This window comes from Halichoerus grypus, chromosome 2 (genome assembly GCF_964656455.1).
Source record: "Halichoerus grypus chromosome 2, mHalGry1.hap1.1, whole genome shotgun sequence".
NCBI lineage: Eukaryota > Metazoa > Chordata > Mammalia > Carnivora > Phocidae > Halichoerus > Halichoerus grypus.
The window spans coordinates 174,192,171-174,214,349 of NC_135713.1; the positions used below are offsets into that span (position 1 = coordinate 174,192,171).

General features: G+C 39.5%; 1 protein-coding gene across 2 annotated transcripts in view; it reads right to left on the reverse strand.

Moving 5' to 3' along the window:
• The window catches only part of USP32 (ubiquitin specific peptidase 32), a 213,257-nt gene extending 194,202 nt beyond the window's left edge, over positions 1-19,055 (reverse strand). For both annotated transcript variants that reach the window (XM_036120979.2, XM_036120978.2), the window contains exon 1: positions 18,936-19,055. In XM_036120979.2, the coding sequence (XP_035976872.2) occupies positions 18,936-18,993 (58 nt within the window). In that variant the 5' untranslated portion in view covers positions 18,994-19,055. The remainder of the gene's footprint in view (positions 1-18,935) is intronic.
• Between the last annotated feature and the right edge of the window lie 3,124 nt (positions 19,056-22,179).

Below are 22,179 nucleotides of genomic sequence, written 5' to 3' on the forward strand. Positions count from 1 at the left end.
AAAAAATTTCAGACTAACATAGCGTATCAGAGCCTCCAGTCTAGAATAAAAGTTTTTCCAATATATGAAGTTACAAAAAGCCACTTCCAAAAGATAAAAACTTCTGGAAGAATTATTAGATAAATGACTGACAACCTCTATTAAAAATGCACAGAACATTGCTGTAATAAAATTCTGATATGCAAAGGACTACATCTAAGGGATTACATAGCTAAAAAGAAACCTCTCACAGCCAGTATTTATCACCCCCTTAAACTCACCTATTTATCTATATATGTCCATTAAGATATGTTAACTTTTAAGAACCTGCCCCCAGACAGTAAGTTGAAAAAACATAGGCAGACCTTTCTTTAAAAGAGTGCCTACTAAAACAAAAGATTTTAAAACATATAAATGTCATTGCATCACTAAGTAGCAATCATATAGTCTCTACTCCAGTAGCATATATAACACGTAAGCCCTAGGCCTCCACAGTACTTGGGTTAACAAACATTCAATTTTTAGAATTCAAGAAGACACAGGCACTTTTCATTCTTACGGAAGAGACCACCTGCTACTATTTGTGTATGCGTTTGCAGTAATAGAGGCCAATTTTGATATTCCTCAAAGAATAGCCTGACTTTGCACCCTGGCTAAGATTTGATAATAAAGCTGGCTCTCCTCTGCTTTCATTACAGACAGCACTGCTTTTAAGAACTGTTTGCTTTTTATTTATCTATGAGCTGTGTGGATTATTTGGAAAATTATTTCTAAAGCACTCTCTTTATTTGAGGAGGAGGGGGTCTTTTGGGTATAGGAAGTAGGGTTCTTTCTACCATGGTTTTCTGCAACTATGAGGTCAATCTTTCAGAGTTTTGTGGGTTTTATCTCTGCACAGTCTAAAACATTAAGTTCAAAACTACCTGATATCATGAAAATTAAAAGCTTTTGAGCATCAAAAGACAGTATCAAGAACATGAAAAACACCCCACAGAAAGGGAGAAAATAACTGCAAATCACCTAACTGATAAGGTATCCAGAATACAAGCATAACCTCATTTTATTGCACCTCACTTTTCTGCACTTTGCAGATACTGTGTTTTTTATAAATTGAAGGTTTTCAGCAACTCTACTGGTACAATTTTTTCAACAGCATTTGCTCATTTCTGTCTCTATGTCACACTTGGTAATTCTCAGAATATTTCAAACTCTTTCATTATTGTTATATTTGTTACGGTGCTCAATGATCAGTGATCCTTGATGTTACTATTGTAATTATTTTGGGGCACCACGAACCATGCCCATATAAGACAGCAAACTTAATTGATAAATGTTGTGTATGTTCTGACTGCTCCACCAGCTGGCCACTCCCTGGTCTTTCTCCCTCTCCTCGGGTCTCCCTATTCCCTGAGAAACAACAATATTGAAATCAGGCCAATTAATAACCCTACAATAGCCTCAAGCGTTCAGGTGAAAGGAAGAGCCCCACATCTCTCACTTTAAGTCAAAAACTAGAAATGATTAAGCTTAGTGATTAATCTTCAAAGGCATGTCAAAAGCTAAGACAGGCCAAAAGCCAGGCCTCTTGCACCAGTTAGCCAAATGGTGAATGCAAATGAAAAGTTCTTGAAGGAAGTTAAAAGCACTATTCTAGTGAACACACAAATGACAAGAAGGTGAAACAGTCTTATTGCTGATACAGAGAAAGTTTTAATGGTCTGGATAGATCAAACCAACCACAACATTCCCTTAAACCAAAATCTAATCCAGAGTAAGACTCTAATTCTCTTCAATTCTATGAAGACTGAGAGAGGTAAGGAAGCTCTAGAAGAAAAGACTGAAGCTAGCAGAGGTTGGTTCGTGAGGTTTAAGGAAAGAAGCTGTCTCCATAACATAAAAATGCAAGGTAAAGCAGCAAGTTATCCAGAAGATGTAGCTTAATTAATGAAGGTGGCTACACTAAACAAGATTTTCAATGTAGATGAAACATTATATTGGAAAAAGAGGTCATCTAGGACTTTCATAGCTAAAGAGAAGTCAATGCCTCACTTCAAAGCTTCAAAAGACAGGCTGCCTCTCTTGTTAGGGGCTAATGCAGGTGGGGACTTTAAGTTGAAGTCAATGCTATTTTACCATTCTGAAAGTCCCAGGGTCCTTAAGAATTAATGCTAAATCAAACCTACTGCCTGCGCTGTACAAATGGAACAAAGCCTGGATTACAACACATCTGTTTACAACATGATTGCTTTTTCTGAAGATTTTATTTATTTGACAGAGAGAGCACAAGCAGAGGGAGCAGCCAGCAGAAGCAGAGGGAGAAGCAGACTCCCCGCTGAGCAGGGAGTCCCATGCAGGACGTGATCCCAGGACACTGGGATCATGACCTGAGCCAAAGGCAGCCGCTTACCTGACTGAGCCACCCAGGCGTCCCTACAACATGATTTACTGAATATTTTAAGCCCACTGTTGAGATCTATTGCTCAGATAAAAAGATTCCTTTCAAAATATGGATGCTCATTGATAATGCACTTGGTCACCTAAGAGAACTGATGGAGATGGAGGAGATTAATGTTGTTTCCATGCCTGCTAATACAACATTTATTCTGCAGCCCACATATCAAGAAGTAATTTCAACTTTCAAATCTTTTTCTTTAAGAAATACATTTCATGGGGGGACGCCTGGGTGGCTCAGTTGGTTAAGCAGCTGCCTTCGGCTCAGGTCATGATCCCAGGGTCCTGGGATCGAGTCCCGCATCAGGCTCCCTGCTCAGCGGGAAGCCTGCTTCTCCCTCTGCCTGCCGCTCCTCCTGCTTGTGATCTTTCTCTCTCTCTCTGACAAATAAATAAATAGAATCTTTAAAAAAAAAAAAAAGAAATACATTTCATGGGGTACCTAATCTTGGGGTCCTGAGTTTAAGCCCCACATTGGAGGCAGAGTTTACTTTAAAAATAAAAAATAGGGGCACCTAGGTGGCTCAGTTGGTTAAGCATCCGACTCTTGACTTTGACTCAGATCATGATCTCAAGCTCATGAGATCAAGCCCCATGTCAGGCTCTGCATGCTGGGCATGGAGCCTGCTTAAGATTCTCTCTCTCCCTCTGCCCCTCCCCGCTCATGCTCTCATTCTCTCTAAAAAAAGAAATAAATTAAAGAAAAAATAAAAGAAAAAAAAGATACATTTTGTAAGACTATAGCTGCCATAGAAAGTGATTTCTCTGACGGATCTGGGCAAAGTAAATTGAAAACCTTCTGGAAAGGATTCATCATTCTAGATGCCATTAAGAACATTTGTGATTCATGGGAACGGGTCAAAATATCAACATTAACAGGATTTTGGAAAAAGTTGATTCCAACCTTCATGGATGACTTTGAGGGGTTCAAGAGTTCAGTGGAGAAACCGCAGATGTGGTGGAAACAGCAGGAGAACTAGAATCAGAAGTGGAGCCTGAAGATGTAACTGAATTGCTGCAATCTCATGATAAAAGTTTAATAGGTGAGGAGTTAATCTTTATTAATGAGCAAAGAAAGTGGTTTCTTGAGATGGAATCTATTCCTTGTAAAGATGCTATGAAGACTGTTGAGGGGTACGTGGCTGGCTCGGTCAGAAGAGCATGCAACTCTTGATTTCAGGGTCATGAGTTTGAGTCCCACGCTGGCTGTAGAGATTATTAAAAAAAATAATAATAAATTATAAAAAAAAGATTGCTGAAATGACAACAAAGGATTTAGAATATAAACTTAGTTGATAAAGCAGCAGCAGGGTTTGAGAAGACTGACTTCCAATTTTGATAGCTCTACTGCAAGTAAAATGCTATCAAACAGCATCACATGCTACAGAGAAATTGTGAAAGGAAGACTCAATCAATACAGCAAACTTCACTGTAGTCTTTTTTGAAGAAATTGCCACACCCACCCCAACCTTTAGCAACCACCATCCTGAACAGTCTGCAGCAATCAACACCAAGGCAAGACCCTCCACCAGCAAAAAGATTCAGACTCACTGAAAGCTCAGATGATGGTTAGCAACTTTTTAAAAATAAAGTGTTTTGGATGGCACCTGGATGACTCAGTCAGTTAAGCGTCTGACTCTTGGTTTCAGCTCAGGTCATGATTTCATGGGTCATGGGATCGAGCCCCATGCCAGGCTCCACACTCAGCAGGGAGTCTGCTTGAAGATTGTCTCCCTCTGCCCCTCCCCCACTCGCTCACACACTCATACACACACACACTCTCTCTCTAAAATAAAGAAACAAATCTTTAAAAAATAAAGTATTTTTTAAATTAAGGTACATATATTGCTTTTTTAGACATAATGCTATTTTACACTTAATAGACTACAGTATAGTGAAAACATAACTTTTATATACTCGAGCACAGGAAAACATGCTCAACATCACTAGCCATTAAGGAAACACAAATCAAAACTACAATGAGATACTATTTCACAACCACTAAGATGGCTTAAGAAAGATAACAACAAGTGTAGTCAAGGATGTGGAAAAATCATAACCCTCATACATGACTGATAGTAGCGTAAAATAGTGCAGCCACTTTGCAAAACAGCTTGGTAGTTCCTCAAACTGTTAAACATCAAGTTACCATATGACCCAGCAAGTCTACTCCTAGGTATACATTCAAAAGAACTGAAAGCAGGGACTCAGATCTTTGTACATCAATATCCATAGCAGCATTATTCACAATAGCAAAAAGGTGAAAACAATCCAAATGTCCATTAACAGATGAATGGATAAACAAAATGTGGTATACACACATTATTCAGCCATAAGAAGGAATGAAATTCTACGACATGCTACAACATGGGTGAACCTTGAAAATACTTTGCTAAATGGAAAAAGACATGAAAGGATAAATATTGCAGGATTCTACTTATAGGAGGTACGTAAAATAGGCACACTCAGAGACGAAAAGTAGAATGGAGATTACCAGGGACTGGGGGGAAGGGAAAATGGGGAGTTATTCAGGGACTACACAATTTCTATTTGGGATGATGAACAAGTTCTGGAAATGAATATTGGTGATGACTGCACAACATTATGAATGTATTTAATGACACTGCATTATACAATTTAAAATGGTTCAGGGGCACCTGGCTGGATCAGTCAGTACAGCATGAAACTCATGATCTCGGGGTTGTGAGTTGGAGCCCCACGCTGGGTATAGAGATTACTTAAAAGTAAAATCTTAAGGAAACTAAAATAAATTAAAATGGTTCAAAGAATAAATTTCATCTTATGTATAATTTAACCACAATAATAAATTGCTAAAGCCAGAAAATAAAACTATATATGTACCTAAGCTTGTGAAGATCAGACAAAAATTCACATGAAATATTTCATAAGTCCCTTACAATAATCCTAACACATACGGTTGAAAATACAATACTGATCATAAGGCGATATTCCTATTACAATCAGAAATCGTAATTTAGTGCAATTTTTGCTTTCTCTCTCATATATATGAGAAAAAGCATATTTACTTATATTTGTTAATATTAGAATCACGAGATACTGATAAATAGTCATCATCTTGGGTGCATTCTCAAATCTTCAAACTGACACAAATACATAAGATAAGCAAAAGTCTCCTAAATTCCTTTGCAACCTATAACTGTCTAATAAATTCTCCTAGCATGTATAGAACTGCCATGCCATGCAGTTCTCTTGGACCCATTATTTTAACTTTCAGTCACACTCCTATAAACTTGCAAATTGGGAGTTTGAGATATGAGCCACATGTTAAACACTCAGAAGAAAACATGAAAATGAAAGTTAAAAGATGTATCTTAAAACTAAATAAGATAACTTGATTTTAAAAAGCAACACATCGGGCACCTGGGTGGCTCAGTTGGTTAAGCGACTGCCTTCGGCTCAGGTCATGATCCTGGAGTCCCGGGATCGAGTCCCACATCGGGCTCCCTGCTCAGCAGGGAGTCTGCTTCTCCCTCTGACCCTCCCCGCTCTCATGCTCTCTCTATCTCATTCTCTCTCTCAAATAAATAAATAAAATCTTTAAAAATAAATAAATAAATAAATAAATAAATAAATAAAAAGCAACACATCACAATTATATAAAGGCACCAATGACTGTAACCATTCGGTTTCTCTCCACCATCAAGCATAAACTGAACACCTATTTGTACTTAAAACAATGCAAAGTGGTTTAAAAAAAAAAAAGATTCCTCCTCAAGAAACTTAAAATTGAGTGGGGAGATTAAATTAATACACATAAAACAATACCAATACCATATGTATATAAAAATATTCAAATACCGAGGATACAAATTAAGAGTCATAGGAATTCAAAGAAGATAAGTGCTCTATAGTCCAGGAATGTTCCAGAGAAGATCTAGGCAAAATCTAGAAGTCCAGAAAGATGAGTAAAATCAAATGAAAATGAACCCTTCATAATCTAGCTTCATTTTGCCTACTCAACCCTTTGTACAATATAAAATTATTAGAATAGATGAAGGTAGAGAAAAAGTCACTCCACATAAGTGAAATCACAGAAATACGAAATGAAGAGAGTAAACCAATTGGCCCACATTTAAGAGATTAAAAAATTTTAAGTAGAGCGGCACCTGGGTGGCTCAGTCAGTTAAGCGTCCAACTCTTGATTTTGGCTAAGGTCACGATCTCAGGGTTCTAAGATTGAGCCCCCGTCTGGCTCCATGCTGGGCATGGGCCTGCTTCAGATTCTCTCTCTCTCCCTCTCCCTCTGCCCCTTCCCCACCCCCCCAAGCCCCCTCATGCACCCATGTGCACTCCCTCTCTGAAAAAAAAAAAATTTATAAGTACATATTAAATTACATAAATTATTTGAAAAAAGTTTCAAAAATTGCATGGAATTTTGCCATGATTTTACCATGTTTTCCTATTCGCACCAACAAGTATTTGCTATTTATGAAAAATTTGAGTGTCTCAAAACCAGTCAAATCAAGGCTCACCTGCAAAATGTCAGCACTAAATTTAATCAAAGCTGCTAATTATAACAAATTACAAATCTAAAGTCATTGCATATAAGATTGTGTTTCCTTTTTCCTTCATATTTTCTACTGAGCGCTTCATGGATTCAGGTAATTTCAGTTTAGGGCCAGCAGGTATTCTTTTTAACCCAAATTTTAAATATTTATATTCCTGGAACATTTGGAATATTTGTATAAATGTCATGAAACAACTATAATTTATCCTGTAAAGATACAATTTACCAGATTATTACTATAAGTTGTCCCATCCATTCAATCAACATTTTAATAAGCCCTGCCAATTACCTTCTAAGCCCCAGAGTTACTCTCGAGGATTTCAGAACTCACATAAAGTAGACAGGCAATTAAACTAGCAGCTATACTGCAGTGGGATAACCACTCCGATAAAAGTGTTAGGGCAGAAAGGGGGAGGAAAAGTAGGAGCGATATCAGGGAAGACTAATGAGAGGACCTGATGCCTGGGCTTAGTTTTGATGGATGAGGATCCAGTGAGGCAGACAGTTCAGGGATCAGGATGCCTGTCAATTCATCAATAAGCATGTACTTCATTGCCAGTCACTACCCTAGCTTCTGGAAATAAAAATAATACACTTGCCCTAATTTCAAGACACTAGTAATCTTTTCAGGAATTTACTTCATAAAGAAAAGGCTTAAAATTTGGTCTTAAAAATGAGTTCACATCTCATTTTAAAAAAAATGAGTTCACCATGCACACACACACAAAGTAAATATTCTACGATTTTATTTATACAAGACTCAAAAATAGGTGAAACTAATCTATAGGGATAGAAGTCACAACAGTGGTTACCTCTGAGGGGCAGTATCAACCTGGAGAGGGCAAGAGAGAGCCTACTGGAGTGCTGGAAATGTTCTCTATCTTGGTTTTGCATAGTGGTTGCTTGGTACATAGCTAAAATTTCATCAAGCTATATAGCATCATTTGTGCACTTTAGTGAGTGTAAGTAATAAAGGAAGGCATTCCAAGATGTGGGAAGCAGCATTTCAAAGGCACAGAGTGTTCAGGCAGGGGCCAAATCACAGAAACTACCTGCACTTCCTAACACTAAAGACTGACTTTAAACCACAGGGTGTTGGGTACCTTCCACTGATGAATAAAATAACAGACGTATACTTCAGAACGGTTATTCTGGTGGAAATATAAAGAATGGACTGAAAAGGTAGGAGACCAATAATAGTCCAGAGGACAGATGAAGGCCTTTTCTAAGACAATGACTTTAAAGATGGAGAAAAAACAAAAGATAATAAAGTAGCACCAAAGGGACACTGTGATCGATCAAATGTGAACAGAGAAAAGAAAGAGCCTCAACTGATAACCAGGTTTCTGGCTTGGGCCCATGGTAAATCACACACATGCAATATATAAGCAGATCTGTGGAAAAATAAGTTGCATTTAGTTTGGGACTCTACTGAAATAATATAAAAAAAAATATGCTCCGCTCAAAATGAAACATTTTTCTATAAGATGTTATTTACTGCCAAGTGTTCATTCAGCTGATATCCTATTTCTTTCATTATTTAAATATATTTGCTTGGCGGGTACCTGGGTGGCTCAGTCGGTTAAATATATTTGCTTGGCAATCTTCTGTCACCTTCAATTTATATCTATATGGTAGCAGTGATGTGACAATAAAAAATGCTTCCACCATTGATTACTCCTTACTATACCTCGAAGCCTATAAAGAATGAGCAATTTCTTGTCCTTCCATAATTAGCTGTAAATAGGTATTCTTACCTCAGCATCTCTGACAAAGAATAACTTCTGATCTATAAAACTAAACACAGTGAAAGATTTCATTTATGGATGCTTGCATAAACTAAAAAATCTCTAAACCAAATTTATTAATCAAACAATTGTTCTAATCCCACCACAGCTTCCTACCACAGCAGCTCACCAATAGATCCCAAAACCAACTTTAAAGCAGAGCCAAAAATGACACAATAACATTTTAATACAACTAACAATTTTTTAAAGGCAAAAGATGCATTTAAATATATGTACACAGATATAAAAATATGAGTTTTAAGCCTCAGAGCATACACCCATGAGCACACAAACATTTATCCTGAACCAGTTTTCTCTAAAAGTTTAATCTGGTTGTATTGAGTAGCTAACAAAAGGCAAAAAACATGGGAGTTGCTAGAAATATAGCAGTGAACAAAACAGACATGCCCCCACCCTCATGGAGTTTTATAGCCTAGTGGTACATGACCAGGAAAACTGCATTCTACGGCAATGTCTTCCTCCTACCCCAGTTTCTAACTGACCATGCAATGAAACTGCCCTAAAGCTTAAATTAAGACCCACATGACCAGAGATCATGTATAAGAATTACTAAAAAGGAACTTCTGAATAATTACTTGGTAAAAAACAGAGAGAGCCTCTTGGAAACTGACGAGTAGAAGAACAGAGATACAAGAATTAATTTAAAGTAAGAAAGCACCAGCTTAATAAAGGTCTTAAAACTTTACCTCCCATGCACCCTTCTTCAGGAAGCTACCAGAGGATGAATTCCAACAAAATAACACAGTAAGTCAAGAAAGAGGAAACAAGGGATACAGAAAACGGGGGATCCAACACAGAACAGTGAAGGAAATCTCCAGGATAATGGTGAAAGAAGATCCCAGGACGGCAGCTATGCTTCGAGCACAAGGGCAATAGGTACAGATTGGAGCAGGCCAAAAGGCTCCAAGAAAATTTTTCAATATAATGAACTGAGTGAACACCTGATATACATTAACATATAGATAGACTTGGGGCGCCTGAGTGCCTCAGTCGGTTAAGCATCTGCCTTCAGCTCAGGTTATGATCCCAGGGTCCTGCGATCGAGCCCGTCGGGAGCCTGCTTCTCCCTCTCCTCCCTGCTCATGCTCTCTCTCGCTATCTCTCTCTCTCAACACACACACACACACACACACACACACACACACACACACGGATAGATTTAACAACTGGGTGGGATCTTTGGGGGTTGAATTACAGTAAATAGAAACCTAAGCAAATAAAATAGAAGGCAATTATTACAGGAAATATTTAGGAGAAAATCAAGTATACAGGAAAGGAAGGTAATCCTACTATATTAAACTGCTTAGCTGTGAAAAGCATTTTATAAAGACCTAATTATGTAAATACTGAACAATGATCTAACCAAAATTTTAAAATACATATACCAGGGCGCCTGGGTGGCTCAGTTGGTTAAGCGTCTGCCTTCGGCTCAGGTCATGATCCCAGAGTCCTGGGATCGAGTCCCGCATCAGGCTCCCTGCTCAGCGGAGAGCCTGCTTCTCCCTCTCCCTCTGCCTGCTGCTCTGCTTGTGTTCGCGCTCTCTGACCAATAAATAAATAAAATCTTAAAAAAACAACAACAAAAAACCATATACCAAGATGAGGAAATGGGACTATAGAAGGAGCACATGTGTGTATTTGGAGGATGGGTAGCAGTGAAATAAAGAGCTAAATCCTAATCTTTAATAGTGGGATGCCAATAAATTTTCCTTAAATGGAAAAAAAAAAGTATCACTACAAATGTATTATTTGGAGATATAATGTAAAGACCAAATTAATAAATTTAAAATATTAAAAGTACTGGACAGTTAGCAGAGGAAAACTGGAAAGGGAGAGAGGAAAACAGTACTTGTTTTCATAACAAACCCTGTAGAACCATTCGATTCTAAATTATGCACATATATCACTGTGATAAAAATTAAAACTAAAAGAATAAGAAAAGAAGGTGGGAGGGAGGATCATTAGCCATGGAATACAAGACAAAAAGAACCTTGGACCAAAAAAAAAAAAAAAAAAAGGTAATATTTATGTATTTTATTTATTTATTCTTTAGTGAGCTCTATGCCCAATGTGGGGCTCGAGCTCACGACCCCGAGTTCAACAGTCACATGTTCTACCAACTGAACCAGCCAAGTGCCTCTAAAATTTATTTTTACATCACCTGGACCTATATTTAGAACCAATGAAAGCATTCTATGTTGATGTTAATTTTATTCTCAGCTTCCGAAGTAACACTGTACAACATGTTAACCAAAAAAGTTTGCAACTCTAACCTTACATTTGGCAGTAGGATGCTACTTGTCATCACAGATGAAAAGTACATGAAAATCACTGTAAAAATAAATCATTTCATGGGCAAAATTATTAAATATTATATTTTACCAAAAGACATTCTCAAGTGTTCATGAACATAATACTTAATGCCATACTAGTCTCTTAATGTCTACTCAGGAATTTAATTAGTATCTAAATTTAAATATCTGAACAAACAAAATCACATACTATACTTAAGGCTCTTATATTTTTAACTATCATTGAAAACGTTTAGTACATTTTTCTAAGTTGATTAAAGGAAAAGAAATCTTGAGATCAGTACATCACTTAATTTACTCAATCCCTATCAGTACTCGATCCTTTACCCTCCAACCTTACAAACATTATGCAAGTTCTCTAAATCTTCTATCATTTATACATTTATACATTCACCCAGCCATCCAATATTGACTTAGCACTTAAAATATACCCGGCACTGCACTTATCCTGGCACTGGAGATTCATCATCATGTCTGACAATAAACATGTTAATTATATATTATGATAAAGGCTATGAATGAACCATACAGAATAGTGCAATACTGACAGACCACTTCATATAAGATAGTAAAAGAAAGCCTCACGAGGCCATCAGAGCTCATACTTTAGGTATGAAAAATGAACCAGACCTGTGAAAATTTGTAGGCAGCCCTTCCAGGCTGAGAGGAAAGGAGTAACAGGATCTGATTTGAATTTTAGGATTACACTGGCTGGGGCTGTGTGAAACCAGAAAACCACTGCATAGTATCTTAGCAAGGGATGATGGCAGCTGGGACTAGAGTAGTAGCAGTGAAGATGAATAGAAGTTAACAGACTGAACTGGATACCAAACTAACAGGACTAGATGACAGATTCAAACTGGGGATAAGAAGATAGGTCAGGGGTGCCTGGGTGGCTCAGTCGTTAAAGTGTCTGCCTTCGGCTCCGGTCATGATCCCAGGGTCCTGGGATCGAGCCCCGCATCGGGCTCCTTGCTCTGCAGGAAGCCTGCTTCTCCCTCTCCCACTCCCCCTGCTTGTGTTCCCTCTCTCGCTGTGTCTCTGTCAGATAGATAAACAAAATCTTTTTTTAAAAAAAGAAGATAGGTCAGATGGCAAAAGAAAAGAAAGAACTGAGGAAGTCTAGAGACTCTTGGTTTTAGCAACTATGTTACAATAGTGGTACCATTTATTAGGTGGAAAAAAGACTAGGGGAGGACTACTTGGATAGAAGGGTCCTTTTCATAATAGAATCTCTTTAGAGTCTTTCACCAGTCATTAGAAAAAGGCAAGAAACCACAGCAAACCTTAAAAGGCTTTTCCCTCAAGGGCTACAATGCTGAAACAATCTAACTTCTTTTTAAAACTTTTTTTTTTTTTTAAGATTTATTTGTCAGAGAGAGAGAGAGAGAGCACAAGCAGAGGGAGTGAGAGAGGGAGAAGCAGGCTCCCCGCGGAGCAGGGAGCCCGATGTGGGACTCGATCCCAGGACCCTGGGATCATGACCTGAGCCGAAGGCAGACGCTTAACGACTGAGCCACCCAGGCTTCCCAACAATCTAACTTCTTTATGGAAATGAAAGAGAAGCTGGAGAATTTCTCTGTAAAACTTCATTTTATTTTATTTTTAAGATTTTATTTATTTATTTGACAGAGAGAGGGAGAGAGAGTAGAAACAGGGGGAGCGGCAGGCAGAGAAAGAGGGAGAAGCAGGCTCCCTGCTGAGCAGAGAGCCCGATGCAGGGCTCGATCCCAGGACCCCAGGATTATGACCTGAGCTGAAGGCAGACGCATAATTGACTGAGTCACCCAGGCGCCCCTGTAAAACTTCACTTTAGCCCAGTTTTCTTTTAACGCAGTCCAGTATCAAGGATTCCAAGAACCATGTTATAGCAAGGTCTTGATATATCAATTTTTCTGAACCTTGTTTACAAGATAGTGATAAACTTGAGATTTCCCTGAAATAAAAAGAGCCTTATGTTAATGAACACTAAATCTCTAATAAAGAAGGGTGTTAAAGGAAGGCCATCATCTTTGAAGAGATAGGTCTTCTAATTGATCTCTAACTTTTAACAGTAAATCTATAACTACTAGTTTGATCAGGCTTTTGTCAGTAATTAAATATCCACCTTTGACTTCCAAGAGATCTTTATTTTTAGATAAGAGGAACAAGAGAATTTATTAGCATACAGAAAGAGGTGGAGCAGCTCAATTTATTTATCTTTTTAAAAGCAGATTTTGTTTATTTATTTATTTAAGTAATCTACACCCAACGTGGGCTTCGAACTTACAACCCCAAGATCAAGAGTCAATGCTCCTAGGACTGAGCCAGCTAGGTACCCTTAGATTGGCTCAATTTAAACACATTTATCATGAAGCCCAAAAAAGGAGAAGCATCAACAAGCCCTGAACAGAGAAGCCATGCTTTTTGGATATGGTATGAAAAGAACTCTGAGTTCCATTTCAAGTCTTCTCAATACCATTATCAGACCATCAACCAATTTTTTAATTGGAGTATAGGTGACATACAATATTATGTTTTTAGGTGATTTGACAATTACATACGTTACAAAATGCTCACCATGATTAGTATAATTAGCATCTGCCACCATACAAAGTTATTACAATATTATTGACTATATTCTCTGTGCTGTACTTTCCATCCCTGTGACTTGATTATTTTATCACTGGAGTTTGTACCTCTTAATCTCCTTCACCTATTGCACCCATTCCCCCACCCTCCTCCTCTCTGGCAACCTGTATCTATCTATGCGCCTGTTGCTCTTTGTTGCTGTTGGTTTATTCGTTTTGTTTAAGGTTCCATGTAAGTGAAATCATATGGTATTTGCCTTTGTCTGACTTGTTTCATTTAGCATAATACCCTCTAGTCTCCATGTTGTCCCAAATCAAACCACCAACTTTTAATTCATAAATAAAATCCCTCCACCTCTGCAGCTGTTTAACATCAAAGCTTCTAATCCCAGCTCTCAGCATTAGTCTCTAGTTCTTCAAATCCAAAAACGGATTTCCTACAGTCACAGCAAGAATAATCACTTCTCTAACTTTTCCTGTGACCTACCATATAATCGAGTGCCAAAAATCTCTTTCTCCAGAGAAATCACCTCACGATTGGTTGGTCACCACATTCCCAACTCTAGGTACTTACACATCTTTCTGGAAGGCAATCCTGAATGCTGTCACTGTGAAGTCTCTCTAACCAAGCACAAAGACAAACAATGAACAAGAAAAAACAAACAACAGCTGTCCAGTTTGGTAAATGGGGAGGCCATTAACCATCAAGTGATGTCACCTCATTCTGCTCATCCTCCCCAAATTCAGGGTTCATTGGTATATTTATCTCCTCTTTGTCACGGACACTCCAAGTGGAGTGTCAAACTGAAGATTATGAAGAACAGCACCTGTGTAATTACTTAGGTGACTACATATAAGCAGACTAACTTAAAACTGCCCCATTTTTCTCCTTCACATATAATAACAGCTGGTTAGGTATACTTGCAAATGGCTTAACCAAAACCTGTAATTCCACCCTAATGCAAGAGAGCTCACCGGTAAATTTAATAAATTCAGACAAAGGCAAATAAGTGCTTTAATAAGAGAAAATAGTGCATCCCAGAAGGTAACAAGTGTGATATTAAATTTTCATTTATACAATGATATATTATGCTAAACACATCATAGTATAATATCAGTGAAATTTTAATATTAATACTATGAAACTTGGTGAATAAAATCTTGGTTGGGGAGTCAATGTTTTAGAGCATATGAGGGCTGGTGGATAATAAGCAAAATGCAACGTACTGGAATCTTCAACTATTACACACTTAATTATTCCAGTAGCAAACACAACAACCTTTAAGAGATAAGGAAATTAAATTCTTTAACACACAATTATTGAGCACATACTATGAAATGAGTAGTGTTAGGTATTTTCAGGCCAATACACCAACACACACTCTATATCCCTATAGCACTTCCTTCTATAGCACTGTAGCATTTAACATACTATATGTTAATCATTTATAAATAATATACATATATACTACTTTTTGAAAATACTGTCCATTATCAAACATACACAAAATAGAACTTTAAAAAGAAGTTTTACTATTTTATTCCCACCTCCCACGCATTGTCCTGCATACACCTTGAGGGTATACACACTTCCGTGGACTGACCAGCCTATATGCTCCTGGAGAGGGTCTTAGTCATCTTTGTTGAACAGTGCCTAAGTCACAGGCAGCATTCAGTAAAAATTTGCTGAATGAATGAGCAAAGGAGCACTCAAAAACGTGAAACCACAGCATAATTTCTGACATGCTATATTTCATCACCCAACTACTCAGTCTAATATAAGTGCCAAATTCTTCTTAAAGGGATTAGAAGAAATTCACCCACTTTATTTTATTAACACAGTTTAAACGCTAAGGACAATTTTAATTCAGCCAAGTCTTGGGGGGCAAGGGGGAAGCCTTATAATTCTGTTTCCAGAATGATGAAAAGGAGAGAGGAGCAGGAAGAAAGAATAAAGAACTGGAGATTTTTAAGGTTTCTTGGAGTTCTGAAATACTCTAAGCTGCAATTCATCTTTCATTCAATGTTTTTTCTAATGCTATGTTCCAAGCATTTAGAATCTATTTTTAGGAATACACAAGCCACAAACTTAGATGCAAGAGGAAGTGAAGAGATGAACATAGCTGCTAAATTCTCAGTACCCATGAAATACAGTAGATACACTTCAGAAAATACATGCAATCTAAACAAGTGTCAGCCTTCAAGGAACAGCCTATTTGTGTTCTATTCAAGACTAGATAGATAGAAAGAGGCCCAAAATAAAAGCTACCACTAATACATCTACCTTAAAAAAAATCTTAAGGTATGCTTTCAGAAAACTATTAATGTTTACATAACTGACACACAGTCTAGCTAAAATAGCATGCAAAACCAATCTTCCTAATTTCTAGAGCTTCCGCAATGTAAATGAGAAGTCACTAGACTGGCCTTCACTTAGGTCCAGTGAGCGTTATCTGTCATTAACATAACACTCCATTTCCAAGGCCCCATTTTAGAAGATAAACTGCCTGCAATTCCTTGTTTGCAGCAATATACAGTTGGCTATTTTTTTTAATACTACCTAAGTATGGTTAGGCATTATTTACCGCTCAATAATTTTAACTAAAGCCAAGTGGGTATTTCAGTAGTTTATCAAGCTTGCTTTTCACTTGTATAGTGATTCATATAACCTACAGTGTATTTGTCCAATCCTCTCCCTACCCACACTCCCAATCACCTTACAAGGAAGACTATACGGACAGAGGTTTCAGTACCTATTTAGATTCTTCACATGCCCCTCAAAAGTTCCCAAACCACTTTTCTGCTCTATCAAAAGCTTTATAAATTCTTTCTATAATCTTAGTAAAAGAAATTCTATAGTAGGAGCGCTTGGGTGGCTCAGTTGGTTAAGCCTCTGCCTTTGGCTCAGGTCATGATCCCAGGATCCAGGGATCAAGCCGAGTCCGACTCCCTGCTCAGCAGGAAGTCTGCTTCTCCCTCTCCCTCTGCCCCTTCCCCCCTCATGCTGTCTCGCGCTCTAATAAATAAATAAATAAATAAAATCTTTAAAAAGAAAGAAAGAAATTCTATAGTAAGGTCTAACATTTGGGGCATTTGGGTGGCTTAGTTGGTTAAGCGTCTATCTTCAGCTTGGGTCGTGATCTCAGGGTCCTGCTCAACGGGGAGTCTGCTTCTCCCTCTACCTCTGCCCCTAGCCCCCCACCCCCGCTCATGTGCATGCTCTCTCTCTCTCAAATAAATAAATAAAAATCTTTAAAAATAAAGTCCAACATTTACTACAGTAAACAATATGTTCAAAAGAATTACCCACTTTTTAAAAAAAGCTCCTGGTTTACATTTAGAAATACTATTTATCAACGTGCTTCTCTCTTTTGCTTCTATTTTCCTCTGAAGCAAAACTAATAAAACATAAATTTATTCAAAGAATAATTTAAAAAGGTTTTAACAAATATTTTTGCTACCTCTTCAAATATTCATTTTAAAATTCAACAGGCAAACACTTCGTAATAAATTGAACAAAGACCTTCAATCAAATCAGTTTAAAATGCACCAACTATTAATTTCATTTATATTTACAAAGGTACTAAAGTCTTAGTTTGATATGAGAGTGAGCAAGGTAGAGTTTAATAAAAGTTAAATTTTAGAATTCCTTTAATGCCAGCTACATCACCCACAAACTTAAGAAACTGAACACTTCTGAACCATGAAGCTGTAAACCAATTTGACTGATGTCCTCTTTCACGCCATGTAAGCCATTGCCTAATTGAGGCCAGACCTGTCAGGCTCGACAGCATCCCGGAAATGACTAGCCTACTAGAGCTGGAAACACATCAAGAATTTGGAATATTTCTCATATTGAGAAAAAAGTTCAAGCGAGATTGTCCATAAGAACAATCATTACACTGTTCGGTAGAAAAAAGAAAAAGCTTATGTTTGTGATTCTGGCCAGGCCACAATGAATACACCTAAATTCTGTATCTATTTTCCGGTGATGTCCCTCTGAATTTATCTTTTTTTCCTACATACGAACAGAGTTCACTACTAAATCCTCATTTTGAATGCCTTTTAATCCAATTTTTATTTTGTATCCTTAGCTACTGACACCATCACCGGGAGCATAGCTGGTTTCTTGACTTAGAAACCTGTTAACAATAATGCCAAGCATCCAACCTGCTTAAATGTTTCACTTCTTACCAAGAAAATCCATTAAATGTCGACAAGAAATACAAGCATACATACATACACACACACACACACATACTCAAATCCTAGTCATGAAACATTAAGTCACATTCTGGCCATAAACTGTGCAACAGACACTTCCAGTTAGCGTGTGCTGTAGTGATCACGGACAGCGGTATCAGAGTAAGTGGTAGGGGGTTGGGGCTGTTAACACACTGTGCATCAGAGCCAATAAGCAGCAGGCTAGGACTGGCAGCAAGGCCGGTCTCTAAAGGGAGCTATAACACAATATCAGAATGCTGGATTTCCGAATGCCATTTTACGGGGAGGAGGGGGTGAGAACTGGGGATCAAGTGCAATGTAAGGCTCTGGCCGGCGTCTAAGGAGGTGAAACCTAAGACAAGGTCTTGTGGCAACACCAGCTGTCCAGTCTCATCTCACCTCAAATACAACTTAATTTCAGGTCGTTTTTATCAAAGTCAGTCGCTCAAAGGGTGAGGGGGTGGCAGAAGTGGATGATGGTAGCCCCTAGAGACTGGCAAAGGCCCTCGGAAAAGGCGGAGACTCCACAATTGGAAGGGGCTTCCAGCAGCAAAAAGAGAAGAGGGCTTTGCAGCCGCCTCCCCTCTCCCTTGCAACCAAGGCTGTTGGGTACGAGCTCAGGATGTTGTCGGGTTTTATGAAGGAGTGATATGAGAAAATGGCAGTAAAGGATGAGGGGGGCTGGAAGGGCTGGTGCCACCCAAGAAAGGGGGGCGAGGACTTCCCTGGACACAGCCAGGATAACAACGCCACCAAAGAGCACGGGCATTTCCCTACCAGCACCAGATACCCCATTTCCCTACCAGCACCAGATACCCCTCTCTCTGGGAAAGCTTCTCCCCCTTCCATACGGTCCCCATTCCCAAACACTTCTCCCACCCGACCCTTCTCCCCAATAATATTCCCCATTCGCTGGCCTCCTTTCCCTTCCGCCTCTGGCGCCCCACGCCCTCAACCTCTCCTCCCCTTCCCCGGTCACCCACCCTCGGGGCAGCCCGTCGCTGGCCTCCCCCGCAGCTCGCCCAGACCCCTCCCCCCTCACCTCTCCTCAGCGCCTCCTCGTAGCTGAGGAATCCGATCCGTGACTCCTTGGCGCCCATGCTCCCCTCATCCCCTCGGCCGGGGGTCGGAGCCTGATCTCGCCCCCACCCCCCCTCCCGCCCACTACTCGGCGTCCCTGGGTGACGGTGTCGGCGTCCCCCAGCCCCCTCCTCCCCCCACACTAACAAGTGCGGCTTCTGCCCCGGCAGCTCCTCCCGGCCGCCGCCACCGCCTCCATGCCGAATCACGTGACCCACTCCCACCCCGCCCCCTTCCCCTCCCTCCTACTCCGCCCTTCTCCTCTCTCCTCCCTTCCCTTTCCTCTTCACGCCCTCTTCCCTCCCCCCTCCCCCCTCCCGCCGGCCCCGCCGAGGGTCACCTGACCCGAGGCCGGGGATTGTTCCGGGTAATGGCCGCCAGGGACCACACACTCCGCCCCGCCCCACGCTCTCCGCGCTCGGGAGCGTAGGGGAGGGGCCGAATCCCGCGCGTAACGCATCATCCCGCAGCTTCTCGCCAATCCGAAGCCGCAAGGCCCGGGAGTCTCCGCCCACCTGAGGGGGCGACTTCCGGGGCGCTCGGGGCCGTGACTCCCGCCCACGCGTTCTGGCGTCTGGCGGGCGGGGCCGGAGCAACTGGCGGTTGGAGTGTCCTTGGACAGGCCTCATCTTGGATGGAATCTTAGGGAACCGGGGTCTGAGGGGTGCAGTGAGAGAAAGGGGCGGGCAGGGGAGAAACTCCTAACGTTATGGAATATTTTGGCTAGGAGGGAGCTGTGAAAGGAAAGAGACCCTCAAGGATTTCCTGTGACGAAAGCATTCTTAATCCTGGTGGGGAGATCCCTAAGGAAAATGAACCTTGTGAAAAGTTTAGAATGTCTTCCTTTTCACGTTATCCCGTTTCCCCCCTACACCCCAGTTGACTCTAGATTTCCTTACACGTCCGCAAGCCCACCTCCCGCTCTGAACTTGCCTCTATAGAATCTCTAGAAGCTGCTCTGCAAAAGGCTTAGCTTGCTTCTCTCCAAGAGTTGCTCCCCACCAGAGATGTGAGGCTTACAAGATTTACAGTGGAGCCTCTTACTTTTCAAAAAAGTTATTTTTTATTGTAAAATACTAACAACCATTTTTATGTACCTCATGAGTGGAATCATAAAATATTTCTCCTTTGCTGTCTGGCTTATTTGACTTAGCACAATATCCTCAAGGTTTGTCTCTGTTGTAGCATGTGCCAGAATTTCCCAGATTTATGGTATGATCCGGGATTCCACTTGCCAAAAGAATGCAGGGACACATATTTATACACCCATATTTATAGAACATTATTCCCAATAGCCAAAATGTAGAAATAACCCAAGTGTCCATCAATGGACAGATGAATAGATGTGGTTTAGCTGACCCTTGAACACAGGTTTGAACTGCAGGGGTCCTCTTGTATGTGGATTTTTTCCCCATAAACACAGTAGGGTACTGTAAGTGTATTTTCCTTATGGTTTTCTTAACATTTTCTTTCCTCTAACTTATTTTATTATAAGAATACAGTATAGAAAACACATAGCATGTAATATATGTGTTAACTTTAAGTTATTGGCAAGGCTCTGGTTAATCAACAGTAGTAAGGTTTTGGAGGAGTTATTCAAGGATTTTTGCCTATACAGGAGGGTTGGTGCCCCGACCGTCTCGTTCAAAAGTCAAGTGTGTGTGTGTGTGTGTGTGTATGCACATACAGGTGTATATACACACAATGTATTTTGCATATATATATACACACACACAATATACAGATGTATTCTATATGCAGTTGTTTAATATTCAATTCCTCGCTTTTTAAGTCTATTTAATTTGTTTCTGTTAGTCTTCACCCTCAAAGTCACAAGGTAAAGCTTTTGGATAAGGAAATAACTTTGAAAAATAACCATTTGGATTAGATTAGATGGGAGGTGCCAGTTAGGTAATTCAGAGCCGGCAAAAGGATTTTAGTTCCTAAAGCCAACAGATTATAATATGCCCTGCTAGAGAAAGAAGGCAATACTCTTGTTTCTCTACTCACATTTCCTGGCAGACCAGATCAGCAGCATGGCATTAGTCACTGTGCTGCCCTTTCCAGTTCACCATGAGGCAGTTAATTTTAAGACCTCAGATTAGTTTCATCTAAAAGGCCATGAATAAGGGGGTTGGGAACATACTTCAAAGCCTTTAGTTTCCAGATCATTAGTTTGGTATAGACAGAAGTATCCAGACAAAACAACTCTGTCGTCTTCAGCCTGCAGTTAGATTATCATAATTAATGGGAAGTGAATCTTAAGGGCTCAGCTGTAGGGGAAAGACCCTCAAGAGTTCAACTGCAACATACCTAAGCATTATTACTGTCCCAAATAATCAATACCTAAAGGTAACCTTGGCATGCAAAAGATAGACCTGAGTGATTATCTACCCATTTGACTTACAGTGGAATTAGAAGCAAATTGTTTTAGCCCTTTGTAGTACTTGCCCCCTTTGAAAGGTGGGACTAGAGTTGGACTTAACCTATCACATGAAATAGTAAATTATTATAAAATACTGAGGAAAGAATAGAATATAAACTTTGTAATGAAAGATTTAGAGCAGTACTAACACACAGGAATTTTAAAATTTCCTCCTTGGTTTCAGGCCTGCATTCCCATAGGGCCATAAAAATTTTCATCCAATCAGAGTTTACCATGGATTAAACACTTCTCAAAATTGTGAGTTGAAATAGCAAACTAAGAAATAGTATTTCTCCTTTGAGTTAAATTAAGCATATTATTGAAGGCAGTGAAGAAGATAGTTGTGTCTGATGGGAATTTTAAATGTTAAGCTGGGATTAAAACCTGCCTTTTGGTTTGTATTACACAGTATCAGGCAGTCAAATGTTAAACATCCTTCTATAACTTAAAATTGACACAGTACTTAAGTTTGATGATGTAGAAAATCTAAAGTCTACTTGCCATGCTGAAAGGAAGTCTATTAATCATTTAGTTTGTTCATTTTCATTATATTTCACTTAATCCGTGAAGAGTTGGCCAGCCACCTGACTTTAAGCATTAGGTTGCACTTGGGGAACCATTGTTTTATCTATAATTACATGCCTGTGAAAGAGTTGTTCATATGAAGATTTAAAGCATGGGAGATTGGCATGTAATTTCTACTTCCAGTTGAGCAACCTAAATGACATTGTTCCTTAGTTTGTACTCCCAGAGAAATAACATAGGAATAGGGCAGAGTCAT